The sequence below is a fragment of the Aulonocara stuartgranti genome (genome assembly GCF_965226115.1).
Source record: "Aulonocara stuartgranti genome assembly, chromosome: 8".
Lineage (NCBI taxonomy): Eukaryota > Metazoa > Chordata > Actinopteri > Cichliformes > Cichlidae > Aulonocara > Aulonocara stuartgranti.
Genome location: NC_138959.1, coordinates 18905894 through 18927124, shown reverse-complemented (window position 1 = coordinate 18927124; position 21231 = coordinate 18905894). Strand labels below are relative to the sequence as shown.

Here is a 21231-nt window from a genome sequence, read left to right as displayed (position 1 = left end):
GCTTATCTAGAGCTACGTAAAAAAAAAAAAAAGGTTTTCTTTTAACTATAGTGGCCCTGACTGAAATCCTATTTGACAGGACTGATGTAGCTTTACATGGTTGTATTAAGAAATGTTACTGTGAGATTAGAGTTGACGAGAAAGGTACAGGGAGGTGGGGGTGGGGTCATTTCATTGATGAGAAAAGCAACACAAAGAGGCAAACAGCACTTCAACGCTATCAAAAACAGCATACACATGCTCATTCAGGGCACATTATCTTGGCAATTTTGACTATTTTAGGTCTGATATTTATAATCTATTAAAAGTGAACTCAAACTAACTCAACTGATAAAATTCTCTCTGCATCCCTGCAATAACTTATCATTTCAGACTGCTAAGAATGTCTTCCCCCCCTGAGAATATCAACGTCATATTTGTAGTACTGACACTTATCTCTAACTTGTGCTGTCCCCTCTATTAAGTGGAGAAACAACTGATCAAACGAAACACCGGGCAAAGGCACAAGAGCGGTTTCCGAGCCACTAAGAACACAAGCGAAACACAGAATAAGCAATATTTCATCTCTTATAAACAAATTCTCCCCATTTAAGGAATTACTTCATACGTCTCGCACAATCCCTTCTTCTAATTTTCAAAAACGAGACACTGTAAACAGTTTTCTTTGACCAAGAGTACAAAAGTGGTTACAGACACTCATTACAGGTTAGAGACATTCACATTTAAAGGGCAATCAGGCCCTTTGACTACAGTTCAAAGTCATCTATCAAAATATAGAGCAGAAAAACAAGGCAGGAAGTCAAAAACATAAGACATGAACAGAATGTAATCTTGTTATACAGCCTGGTGTTAAAAACACTTTAGTGCCAGCAGGCATTCCTGCAGAAATCAGAAGCATTGTTGTTTTAAATGTCTTAATTTAAAAGCTTCATTCATAGCAAAAGAAAAACAATTTAGGACTCAAGTACTTAAAAATAAATCCCTTTCTTATATCTTCCTTTCTTTTAAAAGTAGAAACCAGCACTGTTCACAGGCAAAGGTTGCACATCGATTCTTAGGAAAAAGAAGAAGAAGAAGAAGAATGTTATGACTTTTAAAACGCAGCACACTGGTTGCCTAATTTCATGTCACTGAAGCTATAAAATGTCACGTCATGCACACACTGGATGCAACCACATAGTTAACAATTACAAGTCATTTTGACAGAAGGACACTTTGTGGCGTTTGTTTCACAACAGCCGCACATTTAGTTACCCACAGGTCAAATTAACCCTTTGATTACCCACAGTAGCTCTCTCTCTCTGCTGAAGTCCTCCCCTGCACGTGGCCACTACCACATGCAAAAAGCCGCTGGCCCAAAGCCTGGATTATAGATCAGACAGTCCCTCCCCGTGCTCACTCAGCTCCATGGTGTAATAGTCCAGAGGACGCCTGGGAAAGCACACAGCAGCGTTACAAAATGTAAAACTTTTATTTTTTAAACAGCTGACAAAAAGTGTCTTTTAGATGTAGCTGAAGAAATATAAGACATACTGAAGGGTTTTCACCTAAATTCTGCAATCCATAAACCTGAAAATGTGGATGTTTGAACCTTAAATCTGCTCTTGTGTTGTTTCACTCTTTGATACACTTAATATACCTCTAATAATGCATAAAAATGTGTGATCAGAAAGTTCTAGGACTCCAGCACTCCTGCTAGTCCCAACGGTGACCCCTTAGCTCGTGAATTTCATTTAGAGGAGAAAGTCGCAGAGTAATGGATTTCTGTGAAGTCATTTCCTGACATTTTTTTTTTTTAAATCACTGGTCTTTATATAGTCCTGTGAGTTTTACTTCCTCCCTGTGGTAGTTATTCATCCTGAATAATCAGTTCATCTTCCTCCATGCGGGAACCCAGTTCTGGTAAGCAGGGTGGGAAGTGACTGAATGAAGGTTTCACAAAAAAAGATGAGGATATGTCAGGTACCATAACTCAAAGGAACTGTATCCTGATCGATATTATTACAGAGACACACACACACACCAAAAAACAAAAAACAAAGCATGCTCCTGGCTTAGACACTGCTATCTGGTGTCTGACTTGTAGCTCTCGTTACGAACTGTAATCCTCAAAATGAAACTCAGGTCAGCTCATCAGGCAACGTTGTGCAAACTCTGTGCAAGTTTGAGGTCTGCAACTAAATTGAAACACATGCATGCAAGTGGCTAAAAAGAGTTCAATGTAATCTAATCAGTAGGAGTCCTACAGCAGTCATGGAACTTCACAAGTAGTGCTGACAGGAAGAAGGTCAGTTTTTATAAATAGTTACAGAAGACGTTTACAGACACTCAGATGAGCAGGAACTTCATGGTAATTTGGGGCTTTAATGATTTCTTTAAATTGCTCTTTCTCCATGGTGCAGTGGTTGTGTTTAATTACTTTAATAAACAAGAAGTGGAAGCACAAGTTTGAATTTATTTTGGATTTTCTCTAATCCGCCTCTAATACATAGAGGCTCAAAGATAAACACAGACACCAACTAATATTTTGTTAAATGTCTCTTAGCACTTCGGCCAGATGCCTCTCTTATAATTCTGGCTGGATATTTACCAATTCTGCCAAGAAGTGTGGTCAAAGTTCATTTAAATTGGTTGGTTGGTTTCCTGGCACAGACCCGGCTTGTAAGAGTAGTCCACAGACTTTCAGCAGGTTTGAGGTCAGGACTTTGGGAAGGCCGTTCCAGCAGCTTAATGTTAGCCTGCTTTATCTGTTCCAAAACCAGTCAGTACATGTAAACTTCTGACTACAACTGTTATTTACTCAATCTTTCACAGCTGGAAGCGTACACCCAAAAGTCAGAGCTCAAGGCTGGATTATAACTTGGACACGTGGTCTTGGCTAAATGAGCAGTGCCCATTGTGGTGTAGTGAACTCTGACACACATATTTTAAATCACAGGAATCACTACAAATCAAACGATTACACAAATTTCTGAAAAGATTTATATAGCAAATACATCCATAAAAGGCTTTTGCCATATTGTGATAAGATATTTAAAAATGTCTACATTCATATGTAGTATGAAAGGGGGAGATGATGCAGGAGATCTTACCTCCTCCTGTAGAAATACGTGACCAGAGCAGCTCCTAGTCCCAGCACCAGGATCACAGCTACTATCAGCCCTATCTGTAACCCCAGGGCAGATGCTAAAAAGAAGAGCAAAGGTAAGTTACACTGTCCTGGTCGTGATTGGTGTTGTAACATTCAACCTCCTACACGCAGCAAAAAGCCAACGCAGCCATCGCCCTGGACAGGTGGTTCATTCGCCTTTCCCACGTTCCAACCAGCCACACCTGTGTCCACCTGCAGCTCTTGCCAGTCTGAAGGTGTTTGAGGGGGTGAGCTGCTATTTGCTATGACAAGGTTTTCTCATGCTTATGTTAGATAAGGAGGCAATTTGTTCGATTTGTTTGGTGCTCTTTGGTTAGCTGATAATACTTTACAGATTCATTTGTTTTGCCCACTGCTAGCCCCGATTCTCATTCCAACTCCTACACTTCTATAAATCTCTAAAGCAAACAAAATATTTGAACATTTCTAACAAGTTGTTTCTGTGGCTGTTTGGAACCTTGGGAAGGTGGATGTTATGGTCCTGCTGTGTTTCGGCCAGACCTAAAAGGCTATAACATACAATTTCTGAAAACGTAAGCGAAGAATAACAGCAATTTAAACATTAGCAAGGAAATTTAAAAGTGCAACAGAATTTGTTTTATTTAGATATTTTGATGCATAGAAACCTCATCTCTTTTTGCAAAACACAGCTTTCTGGGTCACAGAACACAATACAAAGCAGAAGGAGTCCAAGCAACACTGAGCCGAGAAATACTTCATACGGCAGCGAAACAGAAACTCCAACTGTCTCTTGTGGAGAGTTTTTAATTAACAGCAAATTATTTTCTCCTCAGTCTATTTTCACTTTGTACTATTAGTCATGTATTTGTATTTGTATGTGGGATCAGTTCTTTATAAATCGTTCCTTACCCTGCCAAAATTCACAGGCACAAGACCCTTTACTTGATTGATAATTACATTTTTGGGCTTAAATGTTGCTGTGTTGAATCTAAACCAGGGTCTTTCACTTCTTATGTTGAACTTTTTAAAATACTCTTGTTTAAACTAGAGATGGCACGATACCACTTTTTTATGTCCGATACCGATATCATAAATTTGGGTATCTGCCGATACCGATATGAATCCGATATAGTGTTTTTTAATCAACAAAACTGTTTTTTAAAATATCTTGCTGCATTTTGCAAGTCTGCAAGTTCATACTCAAGTTTAAAACAACTACACTAAAGCTATTCTGTTATACCTGTATACAAAAAAAATATTTCATAGTTCAGCAATACTGATCAATCTAATAAACTTAGACCTACACCATCCTCCCTATTCTGGTATTTTAAAGAGTACTTAGCGTAAATATTAAGCAACCTAACTAATAGGGTTCCAACTCCCAGCAACAACAAAAAGAAATAAATAAAAAATAAGGAACCACCCCTCACGCGCCACCTCATGATGCTTAATCGACGTAATCAACCTTAATTTGATGCAGTGTGAAAAAAAATGCACAGAAATCAATTATTTTTCAAGAAATATTAAATAGATTCAACATCTTTCTTCAACAAAATTGCAGACTGTACAGATGGTACCTTCCCAAAGGAAAAAGTACTATAGCTTACTAGGGTATATATATTAGACTTAATAGTCACTATATACAGTAATTGACTTCTATTCATTTTACATCAAATTAAAACTTTGGGTGTCAGATAATTATTTATTAAAAGCTCGACATTTTAAATGAGAATAAGAAAGAAAAGTATGTCTTTGTGCCCCCTTTTCCCTGTTCATGCCCTATCGGCCCCCCTGGCTAAACTTTGCTAGATCCGCCCCTGCACAGTTACCAGCGTCAGCTACGTAGAAAAAGATCCTCGAGTAGAAAGTAATATTAAATACATTCTAACAACAGCTTATCAAGCTTAAACGTTCTGCTGTTGTTCAGCCGCTGGTTTCCTCTTTCTGGTGCAAAGTGGGCCAAAAACAAACAAGAGACACGGACTCGCGACAGAAAAGCCGATCAGCTGATCATTTAAGCAGTTTCACGATTGAAGTAGCAGCCGGAGAGCGAGAGGCAGTCGCTTGTTAAGCTTAACGTGGGAATGCTTTACAAACATTCAGAGATGGACTTACACACTTGCTTTACTTCTCTCGGGGATAACTTTGTCGGAGATGAAATGCCAGGTTGCTAGCGAAGCTCCAAATGCTATCCAGACCACCGACAGGTCCTGCATGCCACAGCTGCTCTATCACGTGATGCATACTGCTCCGACTGCTAACGTTCTGAGGTGAGTTACGGCGAGTTGCAAGTTTTGCGAGGTGCTTTCGTGATATTTAATGGATCGGATTACATTTTTTATTTTTCTCCGATATCCGATCCAGTAATTTAGGTCAGTATCGGACCGATACCGATACGTAATATCGGATCGGTCCATCTCTAGTTTAAACCACTGTAAAGTGTGCACCTACTATAAAAAAAATATGCATAATGTTCCAACATTTAAACTAACAGAAGAACTTATTATTAATATAAACATAACATAATAAGAAGTTACTTTCTCGTTTCCTTTTTGTTACTAAGGGTAAGAGCAGGTCAGATTTCATTCTAATTAGGGAGGTCCTTCACCTTTCACCTTTATAAATCATGCATGAAACACAATGATCTAATTATATGAGCTAATAATTTCCCGCAGAGAGCAAGACATAGTAAAGATAAAGGTAATCAGCCTGCTGCAGCATTTCTAATCTAAAAATGACCATTTCCACTTTTTTTTAGATAACTTTCTGATGAGCAATCACCAGCTGTCACATTTCCTGCAACTGGTTCACAATAAAAGCCAGGATGTAAAGTGTGGCAGCACAGTACTTTAAAAATGAACTGTATGTAATTAAACATAGTATCATGATGGCAGTTAACACTTAGGATCATAATGATTACTTTAAGTACTTTCAGACTTCGTGGCAGGCTGGTTGCTCTCCAGATTTTACATTTTCCACTATTTTACATTTGACAGATTTACACTTGCTTTATTTTTGTTTTCAAAGAGGCAAATTCTGTCTTACATGAGCCTTTTGAACCAGAGGTCAAAAGGCTACAACAAATTCCTGTGTGCCAAAATCAGACAGGCCACGATTACCTTTTAAAACAAGTGGAGACACAAGAAATTTCTTTGATTTCATGCAGTGAAATTTGGGATCCAAAGAACCAAATTTAGAAGTTTAGACTTATGCCTGATTAAGGCTTCGTATTTCTTACATAGCCTACTAGAGTAGTCAATGACGTTTATGCTTATGTGTGCTGCATTACATGCTAATTACCATGTGGTATGTGCCAGCCAGCCAGTTCCATTTCTCGGGAGGCGGACGTCAGGCAACTAGGTGGGTTATGATGCAGATTTCCTGCTGATTTCCTGCTAAATTGGGCACTTCACTGCAGACTACAGGGTCCTGACTGATTGCTGTAGCTAATCTTTTTGAAACAATGATGCTGAACTGCTACAAGGTCATTCTTACATGTGCTTGTGTAACGACCGGTAGTGGGGGAGGAGCAGACATCTCCCTGGGTGGACGACAGGTTCATATGCGATGTCTGGATGATCAGGGCCCTCTGATGGGCCGACAGAGCCTGAATGCTCCCCCAAACTCGCAGCCAGCCAGACACACAAGAAAAGTTTGCCCCTTAAACAAGAACAGACAGACAAATTTTTCACCTTCTACAAAAAATTGCTCAGGTTGTGCATTTTTTTGTATACATATAGACTCTGTAAACCTGGGAGGTTGGAGCTTATATTGAACAGCAGCATTTGTGGCAGTTTTTCAGTGTTTATGAGGGACATAGGGCATGATGATGAAAGGAAACAAGCCACACCTGAGCCCGCCTATCTCCTAATGATTTCATTCTCCAACTATAAGTTTCTAGAGCTGTTTCAAAGACCAGGGATGAGCTACTGTAGTCTTTCATTGAATATGAGCCTAATGTGGTTGGTTTTGTGGAAAAGTGGCTCACCTTGGAGATACAGAGCAGAAATGCCACAATGACATCGCTGCTCTAAGTAGTCTGCCACCTCAGAGACCCCCTTCCCCTGGATAAGACCACTGCAGTCTGTGAAAAACAGAGTGTGAGCTCTTAGTTACTGCGTTATAATGAGACCATCTTGATTTTATTAATTTATTTATTTATTTTTAAGCCGGACGCCACGAGCAAGGGATGAATCTGACAAACAAAATAAAATGGGCATTAAATTGTGTTCAATGAAGCTAAAAATGAGCACAAACTAACATAAAATTTACCACGAAAATAATGTCTGATTATGTCAAAAATGAGAAATCAGACTGTTTTTCCATTTCTTCATAAATTTTGACTTCTTTTTGCAAACACAGGAGTTGCCTTCTGCTGGCAGTCAGAAAGAATGCAGGTATAAGGCACTTCATGTAAGCTTCCATATCCCGTAACATTTTTTTTTTTTTACTTTTATAAACGTTCATTTTAAGATGCCTTACCTCCCACCTGCTCTTGCCAGTCAGTGGACAGCGGTCCGAGGCAAAGATCAATCTGACTTGAGAAGGTGGAGCTAGGACAGAGGTTGGTGCTGTGAGGTGTGGCAGACGAGGTGGTCCAGGATGAGGGGCTCCTCACCTCACAGCATGAACACCGGCTAAGTGTGACGGGACCATCTTCCACTGACCTGCACGTACAGCGCATGTTTGAGTACAGTGATTTTGAATGGTACACATACTGACAGTAATTTGAACAAACATTCCTCAAAATGCCAAAGGTGCAATTAGGTACATTTTTAAATGCTTGTCTGACTCAGTCAGTGTTAAACAGCTAAACAAAAAACAGTTTCTTAGAAAATAGTCAGTTTTATTGACTTGGCTGAAAGTGAGTGAAAAAGCAGCCAAGCAAAGAAAAACTTTGGAAAACATTCGGAAAGCCTGGAGAGCCACTGCTCAAGTGCACTTGGAAAAAAATTATATTTAGATATGTGGGGTGGCTCAAGACTTGCACTGTGTGCATTACTTCAGACGCTTATCAATCTTTTCATCAATCTTCTTGTCTCAGAGACACTCTGCTAGGCCTCTTGGACCCTGACCTCTGTTGATCTCTGCACTTGTCCATCAGGCCAATCTTTTCCAGAAAGTGTAAAAAAAAAATCTTAATAAAAACAACTATTACTTTGCTGTATGGTCGAATGGTGTAGCCTTTAAACACAGACAGTATAGTCTCAAATGTCTGATTGCATTTGGCAGTCATTCCTCTTGTTCTCCAAATTTGTGCTGATAGAATATGAGCCGAACTTCACAGTTCAGCACAAACACACACACACACGCACGCACGCACACACACACACACACACACACACACGCACACACACACACGCACACATACACACACACACACACGCACACGCACACACACACACGCACGCCTCCAGCTGTTTGTTCCTGATTGAACCTTTTACCACCACCTGGAGAAAATTGGGTTTCTACTTTCACTTTCTATTTTCACAGCTCCAATTACCTGAAGTGACGCATGTTTGAAATGTGTTTTTCTGATCAAATCATAGACAAGTCTGACAGACTTTGATTAATCAAATATGGCATTTGCTGTGATTAGGAAACATTTTTGCTACAGGTTTCTATGGTTATATTTCACTGAGTTATATTTGTATAGTAAGTAATGGAGGCAGCTATGCCTACTTAAAATGTATGAAAAGGCTAAATAAATGGTTACTTTCTGTGTTTAAATGTGTTGTTTTATGTTCTTTGGATCTTTTTTTCCTGTGAATAAGGACATCTTTTGTCTTAATGACAAAGTCTTGAAATATCTCTACAAAGCTGTGGTTTTGAGCGCCATCATTAATTATAAAGTGTGTGATTCATGTGTTGAGTCATGTGTGTACCTGAGAGCTGGGATTACTTGTCTCCCCCTGGTGGTGGACAGAGAGGACAGCAGTTGCCGGTTCTCACTGAACACAAGCACATCTCTGAGGCTGGAGTTGGTCAGAGCAGTTCCAGCTCTGCAGATGCTGAATAGGTCGTAGCACAGGACTACAGCTCCTCGCCCGGGAATCGTGGAGCCCTCTGGGAAGGTCTGATCTATGCAGAGAGAGAAGGTGAACCGGTTACAGACAAAAAAAAAGTGAGGCGAGTCAAAGAGGCAAATAGATTTGGTTGGTTTTAAGAAAGAAAATCTTCAATTGCTCTCACCTGCACCGGTGACATTTCCAATGATGTAAAATCCGTCCCGGTTAATAGATCCGGTCAAGGGAAGGGCAATGACGGTCCCACTACGCTCCTGGTCAAACACAGAGAGCACCAGGCCCTGCAGGTCTGTCATAGGTGGCCCGTGAAGCTCCACAAAGGCCCGCTGCTGGCTGTGATTGGTCCAGTGGTTGCTAGCCACCTCACTGATAACCACACCGTCAGGGGCAGGAGGAGGGCGAGGGCAGCTGTTTTCCCTCAGAGGGGTTGGTGGAGCCACCTACACGGGATGACACAAGACGCAGACCTATATTAACTTCAAAAATGTCTGTGACAAAACAGAAAAGATAATAAACCACCCAATCCTGACTTAGTGCTTTATTGTCTGAAATGTTAATACTCACTGAAAAAGCAGACAGGTCATAGGGGTAAAGGCCTCTACAACGGCTAAGGGCCTCATCACCAGGCAGAACCTCCGGGTCCTCCAGCAGTGGCAACTGTCCTGGAGTCAGAGCTTTACTCAGCTCCTGTGCCTCCCTGTCTGACCCTCTCTGTCGATAAACCACAGCATCCAGCAGGCCTTTAGTAGGAATTCCCCTCTGCGCGGCCGACGGTGGGCCGAAGGGGCTGCGATAGAGCGCCACAGCATCTGGTCCGTTCTGGATGGTGTTGGGAGGCAGGCGCAGCGATGGGGCTGGCACCAACCTGTCGCTGCCCAGCAGAAAATACCCTTTGGAGGTGGTGAAGTGTCCGCTCAGGCTGATCTCCCTGTACGGTTTGTTATTGTGCGCACTGAAGAGCAGTATCCAGATGTCCTGCAAGGAGACTCGGCGGCCTGATGGGTGCCACAGCTCGATGTACTCCCCGTCCTCAGCTGCGCCGGGTGTATCAGTGTTCAGCTCGTTGATCAGGAAGTCAGTGTTGCCCCAGGGTGGGAGGTGAGGCGGCGAGTCTGTGCCTCCTGGAACCACTGGAGCATAAAAGGAGGAATTTATTAGGGATTTATTAGGCCACTGCAGCTCAGCAACAAGGTGATGTTTTCCTACAGCTGACGACGTCCCCTCTTAAACTCCCACATACAGCGCAATCATGAAACATAACACCGTGATAAAAGTATGATGTCACCTCTACTACTAGTGATCTCATGATCACGTTTGTCATCATATTCAAGATGGTTTGATTTGTCATAGGGCAACCTTAATGGAAACATAAACTGATCACATAGCTGCTTCAGAAGGAAAATACTACGGAACTGTGAGAGACAGAATGTGGAAAAAAAAAATCCATGAATCCACATGGTAGGATTTGTAAAGAATTTATTTGTAAATCAGGGTGGAAAATAAGTATTTGGTCAATAACAAAAATACAACTCAATACTTTGTAACATAACCTTTGTTGGCAATAACAGAGGTCAAACGTTTACTATAGGTCTTTACCAGGTTTGCACACACAGTAGCTGGTATTTTGGCCCATTCCTCCATGCAGATCTTCTCGAGAGCAGTGATGTTTTGGGGCTGTCGCCGAGCAACACGGACTTTCAACTCCCGCCACAGATTTTCTATGGGGTTGAGGTCTGGAGACTGGCTAGGCCACTCCAGGACTTTCAAATGCTTCTTACGGAGCCACTCCTTTGTTGCCCGGGCGGTGTGTTTTGGATCATTGTCATGTTGGAAGACCCAGCCTCGTTTCATCTTCAAAGTTCTCACTGATGGAAGGAGGTTTTGGCTCAAAATCTCACGATACATGGCCCCATTCATTCTGTCCTTAACACGGATCAGTCGTCCTGTCCCCTTGGCAGAAAAACAGCCCCATAGCATGATGTTTCCACCCCCATGCTTCACAGTAGGTATGGTGTTCTTGGGATGCAACTCAGTATTCTTCTTCCTCCAAACACGACGAGTTGAGTTTATACCAAAAAGTTCTACTTTGGTTTCATCTGACCACATGACATTCTCCCAATCCTCTGCTGCATCATCCATGTGCTCTCTGGCAAACTTCAGACGGGCCTGGACATGCACTGGCTTCAGCAGCGGAACACGTCTGGCACTGCGGGATTTGATCCCCTGCCGTTGTAGTGTGTTACTGATGGTGACCTTTGTTACTTTGGTCCCAGCTCTCTGCAGGTCATTCACCAGGTCCCCCCGTGTGGTTCTGGGATCTTTGCTCACCGTTCTCATGATCATTTTGACCCCACGGGATGAGATCTTGCGTGGAGCCCCAGATCGAGGGAGATTATCAGTGGTCTTGTATGTCTTCCATTTTCTGATGATTGCTCCCACAGTTGATTTTTTCACACCAAGCTGCTTGCCTATTGTAGATTCACTCTTCCCAGTCTGGTGCAGGTCTACAATACTTTTCCTGGTGTCCTTCGAAAGCTCTTTGGTCTTGGCCATGGCGGAGTTTGGAGTCTGACTGTTTGAGGCTGTGGACAGGTGTCTTTTATACAGATGATGAGTTCAAACAGGTGCCATTCATACAGGTAACGAGTGGGGGACAGAAAAGCTTCTTACAGAAGACGTTACAGGTCTGTGAGAGCCAGAGATTTTCCTTGTTTGAGGTGACCAAATACTTATTTTCCACCCTAATTTACGAATAAATTCTTTACAAATCCTACCATGTGAATTCATGGATTTTTTTTCACATTCTGTCTCTCACAGTTGAAGTGTACCTCTGGTGCAAATTACTGACCTCTGTCATCATTTTAAGTGGGGGAACTTGCACAATCGGTGGCTGACTAAATACTTTTTTGCCCCACTGTATTAGGATACTGAATTATAAAAATTCTATTCAAAACACAAACATTTCTTTTTTAATGACTATTATATATCAGTCGCAAGATTCATAGTCACTATTTTCTACACCACTTACTGCAGCAGTCGCTAATAAGACCTAACCTACAATCTATTAATACCTAAATGACAGCCAGTGTTACATAATACACACAAATGGTTTCCAACATGATAAAATAGGTTGTGCAGTCTGAAAATATTTGATTGTTTTGAGATGAGAGATTCTATTGATATTTTTTACATGAGCAGCGAAAGATGATTCTGATGTGATGTAGAGGAGAGACAAGCTTTGGGTTTAACACGTTTGTATGTAAACTTAAAAACAAGTATATTAGCTGATCGTGTGTGTGTGTGTGTGTGTGTGTGTGTGTGTGTGTGTGTGTGTGTGTGTGTTTGTGTGTCGCATGCAATATTTATGCAGTGGGTTATCATTTAGGGATGCAGCAGAACACTGAAAGTGAAAATATCTGCATTTGTCCCAAACTGTGACTTCTGCAATGAAGTACCAAAACATGAATTTTTGTAGCACTACATGCTTAATAAGACTGACAGAGTATCATTTATTAATGAGGACCATATTTCCCCAAATACCGGGATAGCTGCCTGTTTTAGGAAAGCTCTACTTTAGCCCGGAGATGCACATGGATAGGCTCAAGAGAAGCTTCTTCCCAATGGCCATCTGGGTGCTCAATGAGAACACTGCTCGGGGCTACAAAACCCTCCATCCATCAGCTCCACCACTATAGAATAAACAGCCATATCCCATAAAACCAACTCATATCTTCATTGCCTTATTAATCATCATATGTAAACACCTAATTTACCCTAAAACCAACTTAAAGACCTTCACTGAGAAGGTTGGAAGTTCACAATGCAGAAATACAAACACCTCACTGAACTCTGACCAATGACAGCCAACAATGGAAAAAGCACAAGGTTGCTGATCATTATAACCGTCATGACTTTCCTGCAAAGTCTGATTACGTGTGTACATCTAATTAAACTTCTTGGATGTGTCACTTTCTGATTTGTTGTGGTTTACAGTTTAGTGATATGTTATTGTGGAAAAATATTCATGCACTACATTTACAGCTCATGGACCCAGTCTTCATGACATTACCTACTAGTTTCTGAAATTTGGATTTTTAAGCCTCAATGTTTTGTTGCCACCATGACAGGGCTTTTTGTTGTTTGTTTTTAAGCCAGAATTGACCATATTTGGATGAGGACACGCACTGCTAAGTTATTAGCTAATGCTAGCACGTTCCATGTGGATGTACCGCACAGCGAGCCATAATATTTGACAGGCAAGTACATAAAAATGCTATAAAAGGCAGCAACAGCACAATAGAGATGATCAGTTCAGTGACTCATGAGGTGAGGTCACATGGCCACATGGCCATGATTGCATGCCTGTCAATCAAACTGGCTACAGTTCTAACTTTAACTCTTAACAGGAAACAAATTGACCACTTATCACCCCCCCCCCCAAAAAAATAAAAATAAAAATCATCCACCATACATAGTGTGACTGCTTTCATATTCACTTGGTAATTTGAGTACTTCAGCAACTTTTCTGTCTTTTTTTTTAGCAGCGATTAACTGAAATTATTTTGGGGCCTTAAAGAAATGGATTTGATTTTTTATCATTATTGCGACCTCACTAATTACAAACTCCTTGAAAGCTCTTTCTTATTTGTCTGATCCTAACGGTTGTGAAGGCATGCCTAGACAATGCATTTGTTAGGCAGCCACCACCACACAGAGCATGTGCAAAGTGGCGGGCGTTGTACGGTTCCCACACACTGTCACAGAGGATAAACAACCCAAATCTCTGCCTGAGGAAGAATCACCATGGTCATAATTAAGTAAATACATAACAGCTGCACAGACAAAACTCTTGCATTGTTTTCTTTGTGAGCAGTAACCTTTTTTTATTAAAGGATTCTCTCCTATAAATAGTGGGACATTTAGTTTTTTTGGTTTTATGTATAACCTGTGAAGCAGACATTCAATTTTCCATTTTCTTATAACCTTTATTTAACAAAAATATTTAATAATAAAAAATAACTGAAAATACAAATAAAGCTAAACTAAAATAACAATAAAATATTAAAATAAAACAAAATAATAATTAAAAAATAATTAAAACATTTAAATAAATGACAGACAAACCGATAGATTTTTTTTTTTTTTTTTAAATCAACCCTGCTGCAAAAACATGCATAACGGCTAATCAAAGGCACATGTTGGCATGACAAAACATGAGAATCAGAAATGATTGAGCCACATATGCTCAACAATCCCACTTCGAGCTTTAGGTTATTGTCTTGGGACATAAGACAAGATAATAAACCTCCAGCTTCTCCTGAGCTTTCCCTCTAATCACATGATCTACATAAAATCTTTCATTTCCAGTTTTATCTAAACAACATAATATTTCAACGTTTGCATCAACGTCTGGTCACAACTCTAACGGCACGCAAATTCTGAATAACCAAATTCATCGTCTCCTTGGGAAAATTCCTGCGACGAGATGAAAAAGAAAAAAAAAATCAATTTGAAAGCATCCCTGATTGCATGCCTATGCATGTAGTGCCTTATGTTACACGTGCCAAAGAATTCAACAATCAAAAACTGTCTTTCCCTGCAAACAGCTCATACAGATTTTCCCACGGACACTCATTGGATGTTTTTTTATTATGGCAATACGTCTTCTTGCTGCACTCCCATCTGTTGGAGTCAAAGCTGCTAACCGATATCCTTCCTGCCAGTTGTGTTGGGATGGTGCATGTGACGACTCGTCGCGTGAAGAGACTGGCAAATCCTCACGATACCACACACCAAGGCACCACAAAAACTTGGTGGGTGAGCAGCAGGATGAAGCATTTTTAGCCAGCTGCATTATTTACTACACAGAAAAGTCTTCTCTCATAAATACATTCACATGTCTGTTCTACTATTTATGACTCGTGGATTTTCATACACCATGAATCCAACCTTGTTTCTTTTGTCATGTTATTGTTTCACGACGCACTAAGGTCTGGACTCCAACCAGCGCAGTTTAGCAACTGGAGTCATGTTGTTGGAATATGTGCAAAATGTGGTTTGGTGGCATCAGGCCTTTACCTGAAAATAAGTCTTTTTAGTTTGGCAGTTTAAAACCTGCAGGCTATAAACGATGGGGAAAATAATTATTCCATGTTATGATGAATTTGTAAGTTTGCTCATTCAAAGAAATGAACTAAAATTTTTATGGCCTGTTTAATCATAATGGACAGAAAGAGAATATCAACCAAATATAAAGAAAAAAATTTGATTTCCATGTCACTGAGTGAAATAAATACTTGATCCACAAGCAAAGCATGACTAAGTACTTGGTGGAGAAATCCTTGTTGGCAGCACAGCGCTAAAACATTTCCTGTAGTTCGTCACTCCTCTTCAGAGAAACTCTAAATCCTTTAGGTTTTTTTGGTTGCCACTCGGAAACTCAAAGTTTCAGCTCCCTCCACAGATTTTCTAAAGGACTGAGGCTTGAAGACTGGCCAAGTCACTAACCTTAATGTGCTTCTTCTTTAGCCAATCCTTTGGTGCTGCAGTGGTATATTTTGGGTCTGGAAGGCCCATCCATGACCCATCTTCCACGTTCTGATTGAGGGAAGGAGCTTATTGTCTAAGATTTTATTGCACATGGTCCATTGTGAAAAACAGCCCCAACCATAACTGTGGGGCGTTGACTGTGGTGCTCTTTGGGTCATATTTAGCATTTATCTTCCTCCAATCACGGCGGATGGAGTTGATGCTTGATTTTGGCTTCATCTGACCACAGCACTTTCTGCCAAGACTTCAGTGAACCATATAGATGTTAACTGGTAAACTTAACACGGGCCTGTACATCTGCCTACTTGAGCAGGGGAACCTCGCAGGTGCTGAAAGATTTCAATTCATTTCAGTGTAATGGATTGCATTTGTGTTCTTGGTGGCTGTGGTCCCAGCTGCCTTCAAGATCTCTAACTAAGCTCCTCCCTTGTTGTTTTAGGATGATCCACCAACTTTCTAACAGTCATCATCACCCAATGAGGCAAAATCTTGCATTGAGCTCCAGACTGAGGGCGACTGATGGACATTTCATCCATTTCTGAATAATCGCACCAACAGTTCTTCTCACAAAGCTTCTTCCTGATGGTTTTGTAGCTCATTCCAGCCTTGTGCAAGTTGACATCCTTTGGTTCTTACCCATGGTGGAAGAAATTGATTCTGTGGACAGGTGTCCTTTATACACATAAGGAGCTTAGATCGGGAGTATCTGTAATTGATTGACTGATTGTAATAAATCTGTACGAGCCAGAATTCTGGCTGGGTTTTAGGGGATTAAATACTTATGTCACTCAACAACATGCAAATCTATTTATAAGTTTTATCTAATGTGTTTTTTCTGGATTTTTGGTTGATATTCTGTTTCTCTCCATTAAAATGAAACAACCATAAAAAATGAAACTGGTCATTTCTTGGAAAGCGAGGAAACTTGCAAATTCAGCAGGGGATCAAATGCTTATTTACCCTATTGTATCACTCAGCATTAATGGTGCCATGTGCTCTGATGCACCCAGATACCATCACACAGGCTGGCCTTTGAACTGTGTACTGACAACAACCAGGATACTCCTCTTCCTTTTCTTTAACTAAGAGGATGCGGTATGTGTGATTTCCAAAACCAGTCTCAGGACAGTTTTCAATTTTTCCTTAGTCCAGCTTAAATGGGAGCTGTGTTTTCTAGATTTTGTTCACCTTCTTTTACATAGTTTTATTTTGAATTAGTAGACCCAGCAACAATACACCAAATATGCACACGCCACAGGTGGCAGACCTAAAGTGGACTTTGAAGAAGTATAACAGGAACTGCTACATCGCCATCGGGACTCCAGCTATGTGTGTCTGCAATGGAGTATAATCGACACTTAAGATTTTCCATTAGAATAATCCAAAAACATGCATGCATGCCTGGAAAGCATTCAAAACACTTACCATTGCTGTGAGGGCAGATTTTTGGCCAGGGGCACTGGTTGGGCAGCCCAGGAGTTTGTGGAGCCTCCCAGAAGATGCCAGGGTCTCTGGCCCAGGTAGCCACACCACAGCGACTGAGATAGAAGCCGCCCTCCCTCAAACTGACAAAATAAAGAAATCATATGAAGAGCAATCATAGTTAACTATGGGCAAACACATTTAACTCTTGATGCTACCCAATAATAAAACCTTAAATTTTAAATGCACTTTTTCCATCAGGCTAAGACATTTTTGGCTTTAGAAAAATGTCATTTGGAATTTGGAACTAATTAATCCCATAAAGTTTGATAACTGTGATTGTAGGTCAGAATTCCCACGTAAACCATACATTCATCCGCTCAGAGCACTTAAGTACATCCACACAGAGCTAAAACAGCTCTAAAACACGGTCATATTTTTATCAGGGACGTGTTAATGAAATGCAGTGTTCAAATTCAAGTGCAAATATCAGCACAAGTCAAAGGCTACTTTTCACTACAGCTCTGCTGTGACCACACAGTGGAGAAAAGAGGAACACTGGTCACAAGCTGACCCTCTTCCCTCCATTGAGTGACTCAGCCTCATGTTGCACAACAAAACTACTGGCTCAAAAATAACCACAGAATATTGCTGACAGTCAAAATATCCACACACACACACACGCAAATATATTTATATTTTTTCTTTTTTTAAGAGTTTTACTTTTGAGCTTAAAATCGAGAAAAAACACTAAACTGTCAACAAGTCTTGCCTGTTGCTGAGCTGGTACGGCTGCCTGCCCGGTATGAGAGTCTCTGTGAGGTTGGCACTAGGCTTGTTTCCGGGTCCGGCATACACAAATGCATCTAGAGGCTGTATCTGGCTCAGTGGACTGCCTACAGGAAAGTCTGTAGCTTTTCCATTGTAAATGGCCACTGCCCCAGACTCATCTCCTGAGAAGCCATAAGAAAAGACGAATGAAAAATGACCAACGCACATGACAAACCTACAAAAGCAGAAGAAACCTAGACCCACAAACAATAAGCTTAAACTACAATAAAAAAGCCACTGGATCAGTACACACTGACCTTTCATGTAGCTCTTCTCTATGGTTACAGAGATCAACCCGTTCCTGGAGGTGTCCACATCCACGTCCACGCTGACACTGACCCGGTCTGTTTTCCCATCCCACACTACCAGTACCAGAGAACCTGCAGACGGAGCCTCCGTCAGCTCCACCAGCCCTTCCACCTGCCCTCCGCCTAGCTTCAGCTCAGTAATTAAAGGGATGGTCAACGGAGCAGTAGGAGGGGTGCAGTTGTTTCGCTGACCAGGGGAGGGTGAGGACACCTGAAAGCCCCACCGATCTTCAGACAGCAGGCACCTTTCGATTGATTCGTCCCCCTCGAGCGCCATTTCATCCTCGACGAAAGCCGGCTCCCCGGGCGTGAGCATCTCCGCGAGGAACTCTGCACCTCCAGTACGGCGGGTCATGTAGACGACGGCATCCACTAACCCAACAGCCGTGACGTTCATCTTCTCATTATAGCGAGCGGCAGGTGTGCGGTAGAGGACAATGGCATCCGGGCCGTTCTGGACTGTGTTTGGCGGCAGGAGGATGGCCGGTTTGGGGAGCATGTCCACCGAGCCCACCAAGAAGAAACCTCTGTCATCCGTGCTGTGGCCCTTGAGGTCCAGCACCTTGTAGGCTATATTTCCGTTTCCATTATAGAACACGAGGGTGTACCCGTCCAGCGGGGCCCGCTGTCCGCTGGTGTGATACAACTCCACGAACTCAGTGGTGTCCAGTCTTGGGTTGTCAGCATTGATCTCGCTGATGATGAGGCAGGGGTCACCTCCAACCATCACCACCAGGCAGAGACAGGCAACGCAGGCTAGACCGACCGCCATGGTTCACAGCTTCACTGAAGCAGCTCGGAAGCTTCTGCAAAGACAAAAAAAAGAGGGGGGGAGACCACCAGTTGCATTCCTCAGTGAAATAAACTTAGTTAAGGAGTATTAATAAGCCTGAGTGACATTTCACAGTTGTTCACCACTTGAGGAGAAGCCTCATAACATCATGAATGAGTCCTCTATGAGTGTATTTTTTTTTTTTTCGTTCATGGTGACAGTGGGAATGCACGTCTTCTGAATGAGTCATGAATTGTTGCGAAACGCAGAGGCAAGCAGAGGGAAACTTTGCGTGAAACGATGAAATGGCACACAAGTGAATAAATGGGATTAAGAAACTAAACAGCCACATATACTTTGAACTATACGAGAGAGGCATCAGCCTTCCCAGCCTTTCTTATTTACTTATCCCATTTCTGAGTCAATCTAAAGCTTAATCTTCACAGTATTTAACATTAGCTTTTAGTTATTTTTTTTTAAATGTGTGTTAGGGAGACTACATTAGATTGCACGGCAGTCACTCTTCTTGGTTGGAGAGAGGAGGGGAAAAACGCCTGTGGAGTTAAATTCTTTCACCAAATTATCTCGCATCTCACTGCAGTTATTCCGGTCACGGTTAGGCTGCTATGCATGCATCTTTCCGTCGAAAAGAAGAAGAAGAAAAAAAAGGCTGTCAATCTGATTTCTATCATTGCCACACAAGGTCCTAAAAAGCGTCGCGACTTACAGATTTTTCTCGGTCCTCTTCGTCCAGGTGTCGCTGGTTCGGCAGCTCAAACTTCTCGAGTGGATGTAAAATCACCTCCCCGTCGGAAATATTATTGCTAAAGTTTGTTTTCTGTGCTCTGCCGCTCCCGTCATTCACAAAGCAGCACTTTCTCCCCCCACCTCCGACACCACCGTGCTGTGGGCGGTCAGACTGACTGAGGGGGATGATGCCTGCCAGGGAGGCTCAGGCCAGTCGCAGCTGAGGACAAAACGCCAGTAAAAAAACAGAAATAAAGAAAGAAACAGAGAGACGCAGTGCTAGCAGGAAGGAAAAAACAAGAAACAAAATTAGTCCGCAGCTGTGTGTGAATGCTGTAAATATGTCTGTCTGACTGACTGTCTGCAGCCTAATAATCTTCCGCGAAAGACGCCTTCAAAGACCTGAAGGGGGCCCCTGACCCCGCTCTGTGAACTAGGGGAGAGTGGCTTCAGTAACACTTCAATGAAAGCACAAGTCCCTCCCAGCGCCAGGTTTACTGTTTACTGCTGGTTTGTCTTTTAAAGAGAAGTTCATTAAAAAGCACAACTTCACAAGCATTTCTGTGGACTAGAAAGCTGAGCAGGTATATCTAGTTATATACGCCTCATGCACAACAATAAAGCTCCTATTTGTTTTTGGGCATAGGCATAACAAAAACTCACGGGGAGATGAATACAAAGCTGGATCACCAACTGGGCCAAGCAGACCACTGACATGGGGCCCCTGACCCCCACAACAAAAGCCCCGGCTTAATAATGTGCCAGGTTGCTTCATTTTTCAAATAATATAAATCATTATATTCATATATAGCCAGTGCCCTCCAAATGTAAATAAACAACATAATTTGTATAAAATTAAACACCAACTTGGATCTATCTATCTATTGATTTTCTATTATATTTTATTGCAGTTATTCATAGTTTGTATTATTACTACATATCTGTGAAAAGTGCTTTATAAATAAACTTTACTTAACTTTCAAGAAAAGTAACAGAGAAGTTACTAAAATAAAATTGGTCTAAATGATAGTAATCTTAATGATTATTTCAGGATATTTCTTTAACTTTAAATTTCCTCTGTACAAGTTTTCTTCCCCTTTCTTTCAATGCTACTCAGGGTGTCTGAAGAGGGTTAACATTTGTGGAAATGAAAGTCCCCAAACACCAAAGTTACTGTGGTACTTTCACCCTCGCTACTCCCGCAGCCTTCTGCTGGGATTTGAGCTCCCAGAGGAATCATCTGATACAAAACTGACCACACCAACCGAGTCCAAGGACACTGTTTGTGTAATACAGAGAGTGAATGAGACAGTTTCATTTCTGCTCTCTAGAAATTGCACAATTACTGCAGTTGGGTGTTTTTGTTATGATGAAAGTGCGTATTCTTTTCCCCCCTTTTTTTCCCTTTCCTAATATATATTTTTATTAGGGCGACTGGTTTAGCAGTAAGTGTTAAGCAATAGG

General features: G+C 41.5%; 1 protein-coding gene across 1 annotated transcript; it reads right to left on the bottom strand.

Annotated features, from left to right (window-relative positions):
• Window positions 1-126: 126 nt before the first annotated feature.
• Window positions 127-20270, bottom strand: LOC309712620 (uncharacterized protein). The gene is made up of 12 exons (XM_082543550.1): window positions 19748-20270; window positions 18198-19054; window positions 17882-18062; window positions 17113-17252; window positions 9703-10268; window positions 9305-9578; window positions 8998-9193; window positions 7595-7779; window positions 7101-7196; window positions 6608-6772; window positions 3093-3186; window positions 127-1431 (listed from the first exon to the last, which is right to left on the bottom strand). Exons 2-12 carry the CDS (start codon window positions 19018-19020, stop codon window positions 1368-1370), a joined length of 2784 nt encoding a protein of 927 aa, XP_082399676.1. The 5' UTR covers window positions 19021-19054; window positions 19748-20270; the 3' UTR covers window positions 127-1367.
• Between the last annotated feature and the right edge of the window lie 961 nt (window positions 20271-21231).